The sequence below is a fragment of the Corylus avellana genome, chromosome ca6 (assembly GCF_901000735.1).
Source record: "Corylus avellana chromosome ca6, CavTom2PMs-1.0".
In the NCBI taxonomy this organism is placed as follows: Eukaryota; Viridiplantae; Streptophyta; class Magnoliopsida; order Fagales; family Betulaceae; genus Corylus; species Corylus avellana.
The window spans coordinates 19,514,467-19,530,677 of NC_081546.1; the positions used below are offsets into that span (position 1 = coordinate 19,514,467).

The 16,211-nt window shown below is 36.3% G+C and overlaps 2 protein-coding genes across 2 annotated transcripts; one reads left to right on the forward strand and one right to left on the reverse strand.

The window, feature by feature from the left end:
* The first annotated feature begins 250 nt into the window (after positions 1–250).
* LOC132184852 (uncharacterized) lies at positions 251–1,930 on the forward strand. The gene is made up of 2 exons (XM_059598629.1): positions 251–1,776; positions 1,864–1,930. The coding sequence occupies exon 1, from the start codon at positions 767–769 to the stop codon at positions 1,496–1,498; it is 732 nt and encodes a 243-aa protein (XP_059454612.1). The 5' UTR covers positions 251–766; the 3' UTR covers positions 1,499–1,776; positions 1,864–1,930.
* A 1,114-nt stretch (positions 1,931–3,044) lies between these two features.
* On the reverse strand, positions 3,045–15,397 carry LOC132183896 (zinc finger protein BRUTUS). The gene is made up of 14 exons (XM_059597363.1): positions 14,928–15,397; positions 13,404–13,613; positions 10,466–10,660; positions 10,011–10,378; positions 8,045–8,273; positions 7,687–7,855; positions 5,905–7,152; positions 5,553–5,724; positions 5,125–5,346; positions 4,913–5,050; positions 4,209–4,443; positions 4,024–4,083; positions 3,726–3,797; positions 3,045–3,644 (listed from the first exon to the last, which is right to left on the reverse strand). Exons 1-14 carry the CDS (start codon positions 15,204–15,206, stop codon positions 3,504–3,506), a joined length of 3,738 nt encoding a protein of 1,245 aa, XP_059453346.1. The 5' UTR covers positions 15,207–15,397; the 3' UTR covers positions 3,045–3,503.
* Between the last annotated feature and the right edge of the window lie 814 nt (positions 15,398–16,211).

Sequence of the window (16,211 nt, forward strand, 5' to 3'; positions counted from 1 at the left end):
AAGGAGCACCTCAACCGGTGGTTGAGAGAGTAGCTAGAAAAGTCAATATTTTGTTGATCCTAAAAAAAAGTTGCTCAAGCAGTCACATTCCTTCAGAACTATATATTGAATTTGTCATCCTCATCTTTTTCATTTATTATTATTATTTTTTTGTTATTACTTTTTTTTTTTTTTCCCTTTTTTCTAGTTTTTCTTTGCCTTTTGAATGACGGTAACCCCTTGAATATTTTTCACGTTATCCTCTCTCTCTCTCTCTCTCTCTCTCTCTCTTTGGCCTTATTTTTCAGCTTTCTTGCTACCTCTAAATCATGTTCCCAAAAAGCTCAAACCACATATATTTCTCTCATAACTTTGCCTTTGATTTGTTCTCAAATCCTTTTATATTTCTGTCTCCATTTCATGTCTCTCCTATTATTCCCTTTGTTTCTTTCCTTATACATTAACAGACAACAACTATAAGCCTGCCTCTGCCTCCATTGCCAGAGAAGAAGAACACTCAATTTTTCTCCCCAAGTCCCTCAATCATCCTTGAAACTTGGGAAAAGCTGCCTTCTTTGTCTTATTTATTATTGAGATTCAAACATTTCTTTCCACCTCCTTTTTTGACCACTTCCAAGTCCAAGCCTATAATTTTCTAGGCTTTAATGTTCCTCTTAGGCCTGATGTTTGAATCTTCTGCCCCCTATTACTGATGATCATATTAATCTTTTTCTCTTCCTAGAATTTCTACCATTTTTCCTTGTCTTAATTTCCTTGGTGGATTGATATGTGCTCAGAAACAAGTCCTCCTAGAATATCTTTCTCCCATGATCTTGGCCACCCACAAATTTTGCCAATCCAAAACAAGGTGAATCGAACAGATCACTCCTTGCTTTTGGACCCAGATTCTGATTTTGAGTTCTGCTTTAGCAGCGGCAGCTTCGAGCATGAATCTTGTTCAGCAGACGAGCTTTTCTGCAATGGCATGCTTCTTCCAAAGGAAATCCATAGCTGTGAACCTCTGCCTATTGCTCTGCTTCCTCCTCCTCCTTCTGAGAAATCAAAGAAAGATTTACGCATGAAAGAAGAAGTCATGGCTATAAAATCAGATTTGGAGCAGAAACATCCATCCAAGTCTTTCTGGGGTTTCAGGAGAAGTACTAGTCTCAACATTTCTGACAGTAAGAGAAGCTTGTTATGCTCATTGCCTCTTTTGTCTCGAAGCAATTCAACTGGTTTAACAATGGCGAAGGATGTTCAAAACAAGCAAAATTCACAGAAAAGAGCATCTGTTTTTATGTCAAGATCATCATCATCTTCATCTTCTTCTGCTTCATCTGCTCCTGCAATGCAGCAAAAACCTCCATTGAAGAAGAATTATGGAGGGTCTCTCCATGGTGCTCGGATTAGCCCTGTGTTGAATATTGTACCACCTTCTTACATTTCCAAAAGAACTGAAAATCTCTTTGGTTTGGGGTCTTTCTTACGTGACAGGAAAGATAAAAAGAGCAAGAATTAATGATTTTACTTGCTTTTTTCATGGACCAAATTATTAGATTTTCGTTTGTATGTAAAAAGATGTAGTTTTGGATTTTGGATTTATGCTTTTTGCTTGAATCATGTCAATGAACATGGAAACAATTATAAAGGGTGAAGTATATTATTGAGCTTTAGAAGATAGATATCCAAGAGAAGCTAATTATTGAATATCTTAAAACTCATATGATGAGGAAAAGAGATAAAGTGGATGGATTCATGCATATGAAAATGTCACAAGCTCAAGGGACACAACAACAGGTACCCTTCTCTCATGCTTGTCTTATTCTTCTTCTCTTTTTGATTTTTCTTTATGCTATAATGTACATATAATTTTGAAATTGGCAGTTACTCTATGAAAGATAGATACCTATACTTCTACTGTAAGATTCAGACAAATGGAGCTTGAATCATGGGGCTAGGTTTGAAAAAACAAATCTTTGTTGAAATACCTTTTCTTTCTGGAAGCTCGTTTGCAATTGCTTTTTAGGACAAAAATAAAACTATTAACAAACACCTCAGCATACGACACTCAAACATATTTTTTCACCTTTATGTCATATCACAACAAAAAAACAAAAATCACGAGCGTTGTGAGCTACTTTAACTGATCAAATGGTGAACTTTTATTTCTTGGGTTTGTTTTGAATCTTTCAAATAGGGTCAGGCTTAAGGATTGGACTAGATACCTTTCCCCATGATGTCCAAATATTGTGGGGTCTGGTATAGTGGTATCACTGGTATGGACCCCTACCCATTTTGTTAACAGAAAGAAAAGAATAAAAAGATACAAAGAGCGGATAGGATGATTTATATTTATTAGCTACTAGCAAAAGAGGAATAAGGCATATATATATATATATATATATGTATATATATATAACTTTTCTGTAATAATAAGAGCAAATATTTTTTAAAAAAAAACTTCTATTTTATTTCTTGGCCAAATACTAAAAATAAAAAATAAAAAAGATTTTTTATTAGTTATTTATTTATTTATTATGTAGCTGAAATCACCTCGAAGCCCTTACCAATCCAGCCGGATGGCCACCCCTTAGGCCAGTTGAAGGTGGTTTCAGTCACCCTCATTTGGCTCATTGGGGATGGCCAAACTACCCACAATCTAGGCAAATGGGGTGGCCATTTGGAGGTGGTTTCGACCACCCCCAATCCACAAAATGTGGCCTATTATTATTATTATTATTATTATTATTTTGGTTTATTTAATTGGGGGCATTTTTGAAATTCCTCCAAAAAAAAAAAATGTGGCAATATACGAAAGTTCAGACAAGTGAGCCATTTTCGGTCAAATTAGACAAGCATGACTAACAAATGGATCACATTATGAATTTTTAATACTTTGTTAAAGTACATTAGCAATTTTTAAATATTGGAAGTCAAATTGAAAATAATTTAAGATAGTAAAGTGTAACTTTGGACTGAACAAAAAAAAAAAAAAAAAAAAAAAAAAAATTGCAATACGTTTTGGATATCTTTCACTGCTATCTTGATACATCATGGACTGCATGGATCTACAATTAACCTTGTTTGCATCCAATCGGGTTCGACATTGAAAGCACCCTATATATGCTTTTGAAGTTTATTCCGACTTGGTATCTAAATTCGTAACAATAGAATTACAGAACACAAAGAAATATGTAAAAAGAATGAAAAAAATTACGGTCTAGTTGAAAATTCTACCGCAACATGAAAGAGCGCACGCACGTAGCAGCATGCTCTTATGGCTTCTCGTAATGTTCAATTCTGAACATACGCATATAAACCACAGGAAGTAGATCTTTAAGCTGATTCTGTAAATGTGTAGTGTTCCACTGTTCGTCGGACATAAAAATGGCCGGTGTCCGGGTTGGGGGAAAATTGGATTGTCTATACAAGTTTTTTTCTTTTCTTTTTCTGTCCGGAGAATACAAGTATTTACAAACTAAAATATGTATAAATATTTTCTCAAAGAAAAAGAAAACCTCTCGTTATTGTGCTGTGGAGCAGTTGGCATTTGACGTCTGAGTCCTGATCACCCTGGTGTTATATGACCCACATAATCCACACTTATGATACAACCAGTGGAAGCGTGAAACGCCCTTTCGATCACAGTCATTGCAAAGTATATCCTGGATTGCCATACGAACATTAGTAAGGACAAAAACAGTGTAAAACCAGTTTCAATTTAACAATTCTTTGGCACGAGGTACCTGACAACGATCGACATATTCTTCCGGAAGCTCCTCGGCAGCCAACAATGCGTCGAGCATGCCAAAGTAAACCTGAGTTTTGCATTTTGGACAAAACAAGAAATGAGTAAATGGCAAAGAAGCTCAGAAAAAGTAACTGGAACCAATTCTATTAAGTATAGGAACTTCATTCAATGTCATTTTCCCCAAGTAATGAAAAGGCTGCCGATTTTAGCACCATCTCCAAGGATTAGTAAATTGTTTAGCATAATGGAAACTCTGACCAAGCAGTAAATGAAAGGAGAAAAAGTTGTATTACCGCCATATCTCCTAAAGATTTGCTGCAAATTGGACAGGTGTAGTGACTGCAAGTGTATGCCTGAGAGAACAAAACAAGGTTGGAGATTAGATTCAACTACCATTCTCTGATTCCTTTTAAAAGGAAAGATATATAAGATTAAAAGGTAAACGACATATGCAGAACACAAGCATGAAAGAGGAGACCTGAAAGCAAGCTGAATGCATGTAATGGCCACAAGGTAGAGCTCTGACGGTTGCACTTGATGTGAATAAGAAATCACAGCAGATAGGGCAGTTTGTTTCTAAGCCTTTCTCTAGGCACTTGTGGTTCACTACATTTATTCCCAGGCAACAATTGCAGGTCATACAATGAAAAAAATCAACGCCAAGACCTCTCCCAAGACGGCATAAATTGCAAAATGGGCAGTGATATACAGTCCTAAAGCAAGGAAAATACCGATGATAAGTCAGTGCTTCTGCATAAGCATCAAGTGTATTGAGCACCAAAAAAAAAACCAAGGCAAGGTCTGAGAAATGAAACTACAAAGGTTTTTTACAAAAGCTTAATTATTCATTGGCGGTATTGATGTGAACAATGTAATCCCAAACTTTTCAAGTAAGATAAAAACAATGTTACAATTATTTGTCTTCAACTTTATAAGCTCTTTGGTTGTACAGGGCATTTTTATTAGTGTTTATAACCATAAAAACGAAGAAAGACGAGTGAAAGTGTAAACAAAGAAACAATTCTTTTTAACAGTATCCAGAAATCTATCTTAACCTTTCATCAAAGTAAAAAAACCGAGAAAAGGAGAATAGAAAATATCTACGGTACTTTATTGCCACCAAATTTATTGAGTTTGATAATTAATAAAAACATTTAAAATTTTCAATAAGAACTCGTGTACCTTTCATCATCAAAAAATTTACAGATATTGCAATAATACTTTGCCATCGAAAATCCATTGCATGAAGGTGTCATGCATATTGGCCCAACCGCTTGAGTGGTCAGGCAACGCATACACATCATTTCTGATGTTGCTTTCCTGCAATTATAAAATAGAACATTAGAGATACAATATCCCAACATGGAATTTGACCAATGATATCAGAAAGTTACCTGTCCATTGAATGATCGCTCACATTGTCATGGCAAAATCTACATGCAAACAACTTGCCACAACAAGCAGCAAGGAGTTTGCAGTTTCTTTTATAGTGTTCACACCCAAACACTTGTTTCTCAGGATCTTGAAATGATGGTGTGCGTTCCACTAAATCTTCACCATTAGAAGCTTCCCCAGCTACTGATTTAGGAAACTTCTGCTGAGTCGCGATCCAGCGACTAAAACAAGAAGGTCGTAATTAAGAATTTATGACTCATGACAAAGAGATGAAGCACTTTAAGATGACATAATCTGGTATTTATATCAGACTGAAGGTAGATAAAAGCATTTTTGAGAGTCTCCACTGGATTATTATCTTTTGCTTTTTTTGTTTTTTGTTTTTTTGTTTGGGTAAGCAAAGTAGATTATTATCATCAGAACTAACCTAGTCATAAGATTCTGTACAAGATATGCCCTTCTCCTTGGATCGAGAGTTGAGTCTCGATAAACCTTTCTGATTTCAGACTCAAGCTCATTTTGATTCATACGGAAAATATCCTTCCAACCAGGCTTGAACATCTGATCACTATGATCCAAGCTTTCTTGATATTCCATACCTAGAAGAAAAAACATTGAACTCAGTTGAACCTACTCCACCAGACAGAATTTGCACATAACACGTGCAAAGTGTAAAACATGAACAACAATAGGATATATAAAACATGACAGCCTACTAAGGCAACTAAATTTATTTATTGTAACCCTGTGCAGTACTCCAGCAGCACAAAAATAGTAACCTTTTTGAGAGATGCTAGTTTCTGATGTTTCAGTCTCTGAAGTTGACACTGGACTTCCTTTCCAACATTCATTAAGCCATTCATTGAACATTGTGTTTTTGGTTGCCTGTTTCCATGTGTCCATCATTTTGTTTTGTTCATCCTGAGTAAGTGCAGAAGTTACCCATGGTAACATAGATTGCAGCACTTCAGCACCCGTAGTCCCAATTATGCGGCCCACTATTTTGTCTTGTTCCTCCACAGAGAAATGTCTGCCAAACAATGGCCACAGCTCAAGTTCTTCCCTGAAGATATGCTGGTCCAATGTCACTCTTACTGATTTGCACATTCCTTGAAGCTTAGTAGCTAGCTCATTGTATTTTTTAGCAGAATCACTATCACAGGCAGAAGAAAATCCAACGTTACTTCCAGTTAAATACCCTCTCGTATGGGCCTTCTGCATGCTTTCAAGAAGGTGTGAAAGCTCAGAAAGAACAGAAGATATATCTTCAAAAAGTTTTTCTTCCTGCTTATGGTCCAATGTGTACGAGTGGCTCACATTATGAAGTGTCTCTTTTGATTCTAACGCTGGAAACACTATGTCATCCTCAGCATTACTATGAGCTCTATATAATCCCCACAGCAGACGAAATCTTCCAATGAACTGTCGAAGGAATGCCTCATCACAGTCACTAAGCTTTCCAGATTCAACATCTAAATACTCCAAGTCTTTGCTTATGGCTTTATGAAATTTAAATATGGTATCAATTGGTCGTTCTGCACATCCAATATCAGAAGAGCTATTATCTGTTTCCCAGACAAAAAGACTGGAGTCAATAGATGGGGCAGAAGAGCTGAAAGACAAGGAACGCAAAGACTTAGCAGTAGCAAGAGAATTCAACCCCAGATTATTACTGTTTACTCCTAAACCAGGGACACAACAAGGTCGATCAGTACAACATGGTTTCTGGGCATCTATAGTCTCTGAAGGGTCAGGGGCATTGCTACCCTTGCAAGACACTGAGACATGTCTTTTGAACGGCCTTTTGGTTTCACCTGCTTCAGCTGATTCTGTGCTGTGACTGCTGTCTCTAGTAGACAATGTGGAAGCACGTGCACAGATTGATCTACCAAAATTTTCTTCAATATCAGTAAAACTTTTAGCAGGGCAGCAACCAGTTGCATTTGGAGACAAGCAAAAACCCTGGTTACGAGCCTTGCACGCCCAACCAGAAAAGAGTGTTACCAGAGCCATATCTGAATTGGGAGCTGAATCAAAAAACAATTGTCAGATTTAAAATATGTAAAAAGTATATTTGGTGAATATTATGGGAAAACTTCACTTACTCCCCATGATGTTTCAATGTTTTTGCAATCATACAAAAACTTTGCAATGTCACCCCCACCGTCAAGATTTAGGGTTAAATTAATAGGTGAAATGTCTCTTATACTTCTGCTAAATTTATAAAATTATAAATTACCCTAATCAAATAATTAATTTTTTTGAAAAAAAAAAAAAATAGCCATGGCCAAGCTCGGCCATGAGTAACCATGCGTATTTTCAAATTTTTTACTTTTTTAACATGGATATTTTGGGAATTTCTAAGTTGTCCATTAGGATTTAACTAAAAATCCTAACGAATTGATGACATTGCAAATAGTTTAAGCTTGGCAACCCAGCATTGCAAATTTTTATACTTTGGAGGTATTATTGCAAAAACATTGAAACATCAGGAAAAGTAAGTGAAGTTTTTGCTTTAATTATCTTCCTCAAAGCAACTATAGAGGAAATGGATGTAGAACCTGCTAATTGCATGTTTTCAAGGAATTTCCTTGCTTCATCTTCAGTCAATGATCCTACCAGCCATGGCAAGACACGCTCAATCAATTTCAAGGGCATCATGCACAAGCTTTGATACAAAAGTTCCCGCTGTCTTTTAAAGCTAAAGTGCTTTCGAGCAAGTGGAAGAACCTAGAATATGCAGGTTACTTAGCAGGTATCTTAAGGAATCAATGGGGATGTTTGATATTATACATTTCTAGTCATGTAACCTAATTATACCATGCAGCAAGAAAGTATGGCTTCAGATACTGCTTTTATTTAATAGATACAGATGGTGAAACCCCCCAGAACAGATTATTGCATCAACAAGGAACTGACCTGAACTTCCTCATTGTAGAAGTGCCGCTTTATAGTTTCCATGATATGATCAGCATGTGAGCACAATTTTCCATAAAACTCAGCAGCTGAAGTAGAGGTTTCTCCTGCACTTTGTATACTTTCAATTAAATACCTAAACTCATTGAACTGGCTTTCTTCTTCCGCATGCTCCTGGAAAAACGAAAATCCTCCATCCACAGCAGGAAATATGACCTTGTCCTCAGCAATACTGCAACCAGATGAGAATCAACAGACCAGATGAGAATACAACAGATGAAGAAGAGAGGGTATATAATTTGTGATAGCAGTGCCAATTATTAATGAGTAAGCTACACTTTGCCCCCTTGAACTACGACCACTTGCAGCAAAAGCTATGCTCAAGCAGTCCCCTCTTATCTTACACCAGGCCCACTCTCCCACCATGACACTGTAGCACCAACACTGCAGCCATTGGATCATCCTTTGGTGTTGATCACATACAATGGTGCCCCAATGGCCCTATGGGAGCATACTGTACATTAACAAACCTTCCCAGCTTCAGCACACAGCCCATTCTCATCGTCATGCTCAGCATCATGGTCCTACCACCAATCCTCTCCCAACCCCCACCCCCCTTCTCTCTCTCTCTCTCCCCCCTAAGAGCACATGGTGATGATGCTAATGTGCATCCCTGCCCCCTCCTAACTTCTGCTTCAGCCCCTCCTAGTTCATCACTGAGGTGCTCCTTCAAAACATCCCTCAACAAATAGTCATGGAAGCCGCTATCAACGCACATATCATCCACAACATCCTCAGCTTCAGCCCTCCCCCAAAGTCCACATCACCAGTCTGCAGGAGCCTGCATCAGCGGCAACGTTCAGATTACATGGAACTCGAAGATCTCACAGCTCCTAAGTTTCTCATGAACTTGAATCTCCACTTGACAACACATGTTTTTCTCCAACATAAGATCAATGGCTCTCGCTTACAAGATCAAAGACTACCAAGAGTGGCAGGCTCACTGTCTTTCAGTTCCGGAGTTGGCTCTGGATTTGGATAGGTGTTTCAATACCAATAGCAACTCCATTGGGGTAATTTGGTCATTTCACCACTCCAACTTTATATTGGGGACATTGCAACGGTCTTTCTAATTAGGGGCCCAATCGAAACAATGTTAAGCAAAAAGGGTAGTTCAAGAGAACAAAGTGCAGTTTACTCATCGTTAATCTTTCAATGTTCGACACAATTCAAACAAAGAAATAGGAAAAAGACAAAAAAGTTGAGAAAAGTAGGACCCTTTTTAGTTTTCATGATTCATCTAAATGAGTCAGACCACTTGTCAATCAAAGTACTAAAAGACTTCTTGTACAGACCTTCTGGGGTGTTAAAAATTACAACATCAAAGGTACTGGATCATCCTTTAAATGGAATCAGGGGTTTGACCATGTCTCTTTTATTCTTGTCCCTACATTGTCATCTTTGCAGATGACGCTTCCTTTGTACATTTTTTTCCCTTCTCTCTTTCTTGTTTTTTGAATGGGAAGAGAAAAGTTAAGTAGCAGCTAGAACTAAAGTGTTCCTTATAAACATTTCTCCTCAAGTTTTCCTATAGCAGCTGGAAGCATAAACAATTCTTTATGTCTTTGTACGTTTGAATAATTTGAAGATTTTCATGCATGGGAATATGAGAAAGGAAAACTTTGATTTAAAATGCCAATGAATTATACCAGCACAGTCAACATCCCATAAGGAGGAAAAAAAGCGGGGTAAAAACAAAAAACCAAAGGCCCAAGAGTAACCACAGCAAGGAACCTTTCAATATTTGTAAACGCAAAACCCCACCCCAAAAAAAAAAAAAAAAAAAAAAAAGCACAAGAGGTAAAAAGGCCCCCAAAAGGTGAAGGAAGGTTTCCAATACATTGAATAACTTAAATTCAAGTAAAATAAAGTTACTCTGGTAGCTACATAATAAACAATATGTGAATACCTGTGAAAGATGCAAACTTCAGCTATAAATTGCAACCTCTCATTGAAAGCCGAAAAATTAGTGAAATCTCCAGAAATTTGCATCTTCCTAGCTTCCTGGGCTATCTCATTCAACTCTCTTTTAATAGCATTATGCCAGAGCAATATTTCATCTATTGGATGTGTTCCTGAGGTCTCTGGAACATCAGTAACTGACTCTATATATGGCCTTTTCCCCATTCTGGTGAACTCACATGCACAATTTATTTTCTCTGTCTGAATAGTTAATGTACTTGCGCTAGAACTTACACAGCATCGGAGCTGAGGATTGTCTACAGAACTTTCAACTGTTTTAGCACTACATCTGCCTTCCATCCAAGTAAAAATCACCTTCAACAGACGAGAGCTGTCATCAGTGACATGTACCCAGCAAATCACATTCGGAATTATTTCAATGCTCTAAAACTGAAACTCTACCTCTTGAAGAAGCTTTTCTGCTGGGACTATCTCTCTTAAGCACTTCCGCAGGTCTTGACATTCATCAGGTGAAATGGAGTTTGAAAGCCATGGAAGGAACTTTGCCATCATATTCACTGGAATGCTGCACAAGAACTGCCAGACCAAAGATGCCTGCTCTTCAAGCGAAAACTTTTCAATAAGCAAGGGGAAGACCTGGCATAATCAAAGAGAAATAGATTAAAACCTTCTTCTTCTTTTTATCCATGATATCAAGAACAGCAAAAAGAGCAAAGAAAAATTATCTAGGTAAAGGGATATGACTCAAAAGTTCAAAGAGTTAACATAAAGTTTACATTAATATCGGTAAGAAAGTATTCTCAGCCCCAAGACTTCAATACATGGTAAATTACTTCTTATCCCAAAAACTTAAACTGATAGAAAATTGTGAATTTAATCACTTAATTAATATTCTAACACTTTCTCTCACGTAAAGGGCTCAAACTTCTCTCAACAAGTGAGAACTGACATTTGGGTTATTTAACTGAACTTGAGGATAAATTGTGAAGCCAGGGTTTAAACCTAGAACATTTGCTTAGATACCATGTTAAATCACTAATTATTCCAAAAAACTTAAATTGATCGGAAATTGTAAATTTAATTCTAATTACTATTCTAAAAATACTTGGGGAAAACAATTATTATCATGTCTTGACAATATTGATGCATAGACTCGGTCTTCAGACACCTTCAACATTATTCAAACCTGCAATGAAGCAAGTGACACATTAAGGACATGGCAGCAAATCTTTATCTCCATAGACATCACCACTCTCTACTTTATTTGTTGGTTCTCTCTGCTTTTCTTTTTTCCTCTCCATAGATTCTATGTTAAAACTTCATTCCTTTTTTAGTGTCCCCCAACCCCCCATCAGTTGGATCTCTTTTGAATACTTATTGTGTATTGTGCCACTACCCCTTACATCACGTTCAACAAATTTTCTTATCCCAAAAGAAAACAAAAAGAGAAAAAAAAAAATTCCTCCACATATTGAATCTCTCGATATCAAACACACACACATAATGACTAATTTTTTAATTTATAAAATTTACAGGGACCATTTTATTGAGAAAATAGTCATTTATGGCAATTTATGATGCTTTCCAAGGGGTTCAATTTTGCTAAAGTCTGAATCCTATCCTGCAGAGACAGCTACAACATTGAAATTCGTTGCAGTATCACAAATTCAATCACAAGTGTACATGGATACGTTTGCTAAGTACGTTTGGTACTTAGTCTTCCAAAATCCAAATTCTATTAACCAGACATTGCAAAGCGGAGTCAGCAAAATGAGAAGTTTTAAGTTGGCTCTAGACATTTGCCATGGCATTTTGCTGCCGGTTAGGGGTGGAGGCTACCACCAACAAAGGCCCACTAACGAGATATTGCAAACTGGAGACCGCAAAATGTGTTTGTGTTTTTTACAAAAAAAATATGATTCTTATTAATGCCCCAAGGAAAGTAAGCTCTCAACAATGATAATAAGTAGGTTAGAAACATCAGACACAGACATAGAAAGTAATATTCGAGTACCAAAATCATTCTTAAAACATAAAAAAATAACTTACGGTGGTTCATTTTTTCTCGTTTCAGACAAACAGATCTTATGCCCTTTACATACATGGCATGCAGCTGACAATCTAATGGAATGCATGTGAACCACCAGTAAGAGAATGGCTGGACACCAACACTTTCAATCCTTAGATTCATAAAAATAAAAATAAAAATAAAAATAAACACCTAAATATTACTTGCTCCACACACAGCTCTTGAATTTTTTTTTTCTTTTTTCTTTTTCTTTTTTGCTGGAAGAGATGCTGAAAATTATCACATACAGATTGCAGTTGACAGTAAATCAACATGTGTTTGGGCATTGTACCCCAATTGGATACTTACAGACAAACTAATGCATGTGAGCCATCAGTAAGACAGGTGAAAAAGAAAATTCTTTGAAATATTATGGTGGACCACCAACATTCTTTGTCATTGCATTTACTAGTTGGTCCGTTTTACTTATTGAATTATGTTTACATGACTACATGTTCCCCACTTCCCCATCTATGCTCTAAGACGGATTGCATATACCTGCATGCCTATTCTAACTACCCAACTGAGACCAATGTAGCTGGTAGAATATCCTCATTTATGCCCCCATAATCCTTTCAAGATGGTCAACTAAAAGAACACATGAATAAAAATCCCTTCCCAGAGCATCATATTAGTTTTTGTTTGGATAGATCTTAATAACTAACATTAAAATAAAAGAACCACTACAGATGCATACCCTAGCAGTTCTTACCTAGATAATAGTAGCACTTTTTTGTGTTTTTTTTTCTTGTGTGCCAAATCAAGTCCAAATGATGAGAACTGAGAGTTATTCAAAACTTTGGGTCATCCATAAGATTTCACGAACGACCACAAGAAAAACAGAGGTGCAAAGTTGAGTGGAATATAACACTTGAAAAATAAAATAGGAAATAAGAGCCAAAGCAGCATTGTTCACAAAGTAAAACATTTAAATCAGGATAAAAGTAACTATGCTGGATTTCTAGCACTAGAGCATAAGTAAGACTACTGGACACTATTATTTAATCACCAATCAAGAATGCAACACAGTTGGATCTAAAAGAACAGCTATTATAAATATAAGTCTCAATTAATCAAGATAATACATTAATTATGCTATTTTACTATCATTTCTGATTAACTATATTACAAATTTTAGTATTTCCTAGAATTTAATTGTACTTGGTTGTTAGAAAATATACCGTTTCCTGCTTTTAAAAACAGTTTTTCATCTCAAGGAAGGTCCAATCTCATTACTAGTTAAAAAAAGTGGCTCGATTAACAGTCTGAATACACAAATGAGAATCCAAACAGAAGCAAATGAAGCTGTACCTGCTCCTCTTCCTTAGCCATGTGTTGGCTAACTGATGTCTGTAGGACTCCTGTACAGGAAGCTAACTCCCTTGGAAAATTTTCATCGTTCTGTTTAGTAGAATTTAGCAGCTCAAATAGGTGATCAAAAAGATTGCTTTCACCCTTGTGTTCAAGAGAATACGTTTGTGCTACATTCTTCACACGTATATCAAGAGCTGGGAAGATTACCTGCAGTTTCAGGATCTCATGCTGTCACTACTTCTATATATAGCAGAACAGAAGATAGAGACAAAGTGGCATCATGAAAATGCTGCTTCAGGGAATTAGTGTAGACTCACTCCCGAAAACAACAAGCAAGTGGTTGGTGAAATTTTAGATTTTATGAATCAGATCTTACAGTCTTAGATGTCCCCCACCGCAACTTGTATGCCATAAAAATTTCATGTTTCAATAGGGAAATTCAGATAGGAAATTTCACACTGTACAATCATAAATCAATACTTCAATAGCATGAGCTTTATTTGCATTTTGTATGATGATTTTGTTACACTCACCTTCCTATCAATGTTTGCATACGATAATTTAAATCCCAAAAATTAATATAATGTATCTACATGTCAGCATATCAATCACTAAGATTGTCTAAAAAAAAAATGCATGAATGTATCTGAAAACAATACAACCAAAAAGTTTATGTTACTACCTACTTAACAGGATAAACCAAAAAGATTGTCCCGTAAGATTATGAATAATAATCTTGTATATTTAATTATGTTTTGTCATTCTCCATCCAAGAACGATGGAAGGAATCTTTAGAATGTTCTGGGCTCACAAGATATCCTGCACGAGAATATATTAAAGGAAAAAGAAGTACGAGAAAACTTCATACATACACTTGAAGCCTCCATAGAATAATCAGGAAATCTTTTCTGATATTTTAATGATTCAGCAAGCATCACCTTTTCTTAGAATCTATTAATCAAAGTGTACGAGATGCAAAGTGAATATAAATAAAAAAAAAAATTAAAAAAAAATGAAAATATGTTCTGGTTTTAAATAAATAATTAAACACAAAATGTATTGAAAGACCTTAGAAAAAAAAAATAGTTGAAGAACAGCAATAAAATTTAAACATTTTCTTTTTTCACTCTTTCTTTCTTTTCTCCGCAATTATACTGTCATACATAGATTTACAAAAGCAAACCAAAAAAAGCTTCTGCAGAGAGACAGCTTATTCTATGATAGCGTTAAAGAATCTAAATTTTGATAATGTCTAGCCTAAAGTTGGCATTGCAGTACAATTTCCTGCACACACATCTATCAAAAATAGAGGATTACTTCAGTAAAAATAACTTATATCATTTATATAGAAAATACTCATTTTAAAAAGCAAGAACCTTTTTTTTTTTTTTTTTTTTTTAAGAATCATATCCGTAAATCAAAAAATTGCAACCTTATACCGAATCCAAAAATTCCATTTCTCTCCTCCACTTTCTGAGCAAATAAACATAAGATATACAAAAGGAATCAAAGAAAATGTACCTCGTCTTCGGCATTGGAGTGATGCTTGTAAATCAAACGCAGAAAATGGTAGCTCTCGAGCAGCGACCGGATATCGCTGCGGTTCCCCGTGGCGAAGGCCATGGCGGATCGGTGAAGCGCGTCGAGCTCATTGCGAATCGCTTTGTGAAAGAACAAGAAAATCAGAATCGGCGACTTCGTCTCCAAGCCACTCAAACAAGCTTTCGATGAAGAAGACGAAGAAGAATCGACCTTGTTCACTGAATTCGGCAGTACCGCCACTCCCCCCGGCGTCGCCATCTCTCCGTATCTTTCTCTCTCTCTCTCTCAAGCTTCCTAGGAAACTCTTGAAACTTTCTCGGGAAATTTCTCTCTTTCGCTTTCAATTTCTCTCTCTAAAAATATGGATTTGTCTCTCTCTCTCTCTCTCTCTATATCTATAATCTATCTCTACATGAGGCCGTTTAACGGAGACGAGAAGTGGGAGAAAAGGTTTGGTCAGACCGATAAGGGCGAGGGAACGAAGGGGGGGATTTTTATAGTGACTCGATGCCACGTTGGCGTACGGATGACACGTCGGATATTACCGTCAGGCTGTCAGTGATGAATGATCACGTGAGGGGAAGCTTCGGGGCACGCGGATGCGTACGTGTGGAGCGTGGTAAAAGGCCGTGCAGCTCTTGTACGATCAATTTACTTTTACAGTGCCCGAGCAAAGGAGTTTCACCAAAATAGCAAAACATTGGAGAAGAAAAGAAAAAGGTTGAGGGGAGAGAAATGATAAAAATATTTAACTTTTGTTACTTTATACCTAGGGAATTTTATTTCTTTTAAAATAACAATAGTAACAAATTATTTTTATTTTTATGTTATATTATGAAAATAAAAATAGACTACAAAATACACCAAGAGGATGATGAATAGGTGTTTAACAAAAATAATGCGGAATAAAAATAAGAAGCATGCAACAAATAATCATCAAAATATGTAAAGCAGTAAATCACCTTTTAAAAATCTCTCTAAAAGTAAAATCTCTTTAAGGCAACCAAACCCAAGAAATCACCAAAAGAAAATCCAAATTACCAACACAGTAACACTTACAACCCTTTGTAACTCCAAGGCTATGTAAAATCAACAAGCTTCCTGCTTGTATTCTTAGTTCGACAATCTTCTTGAAGTAATTATCTTTTACCAAATCCTTCGATAGACTTTTTATCATGGATAAACAAATTAGCTTCTCAAACACAGTAACACTCTAAGAGAAAATAGCTTTGAAGCTCTAAATAGTGATAATCCTCTCTTAAC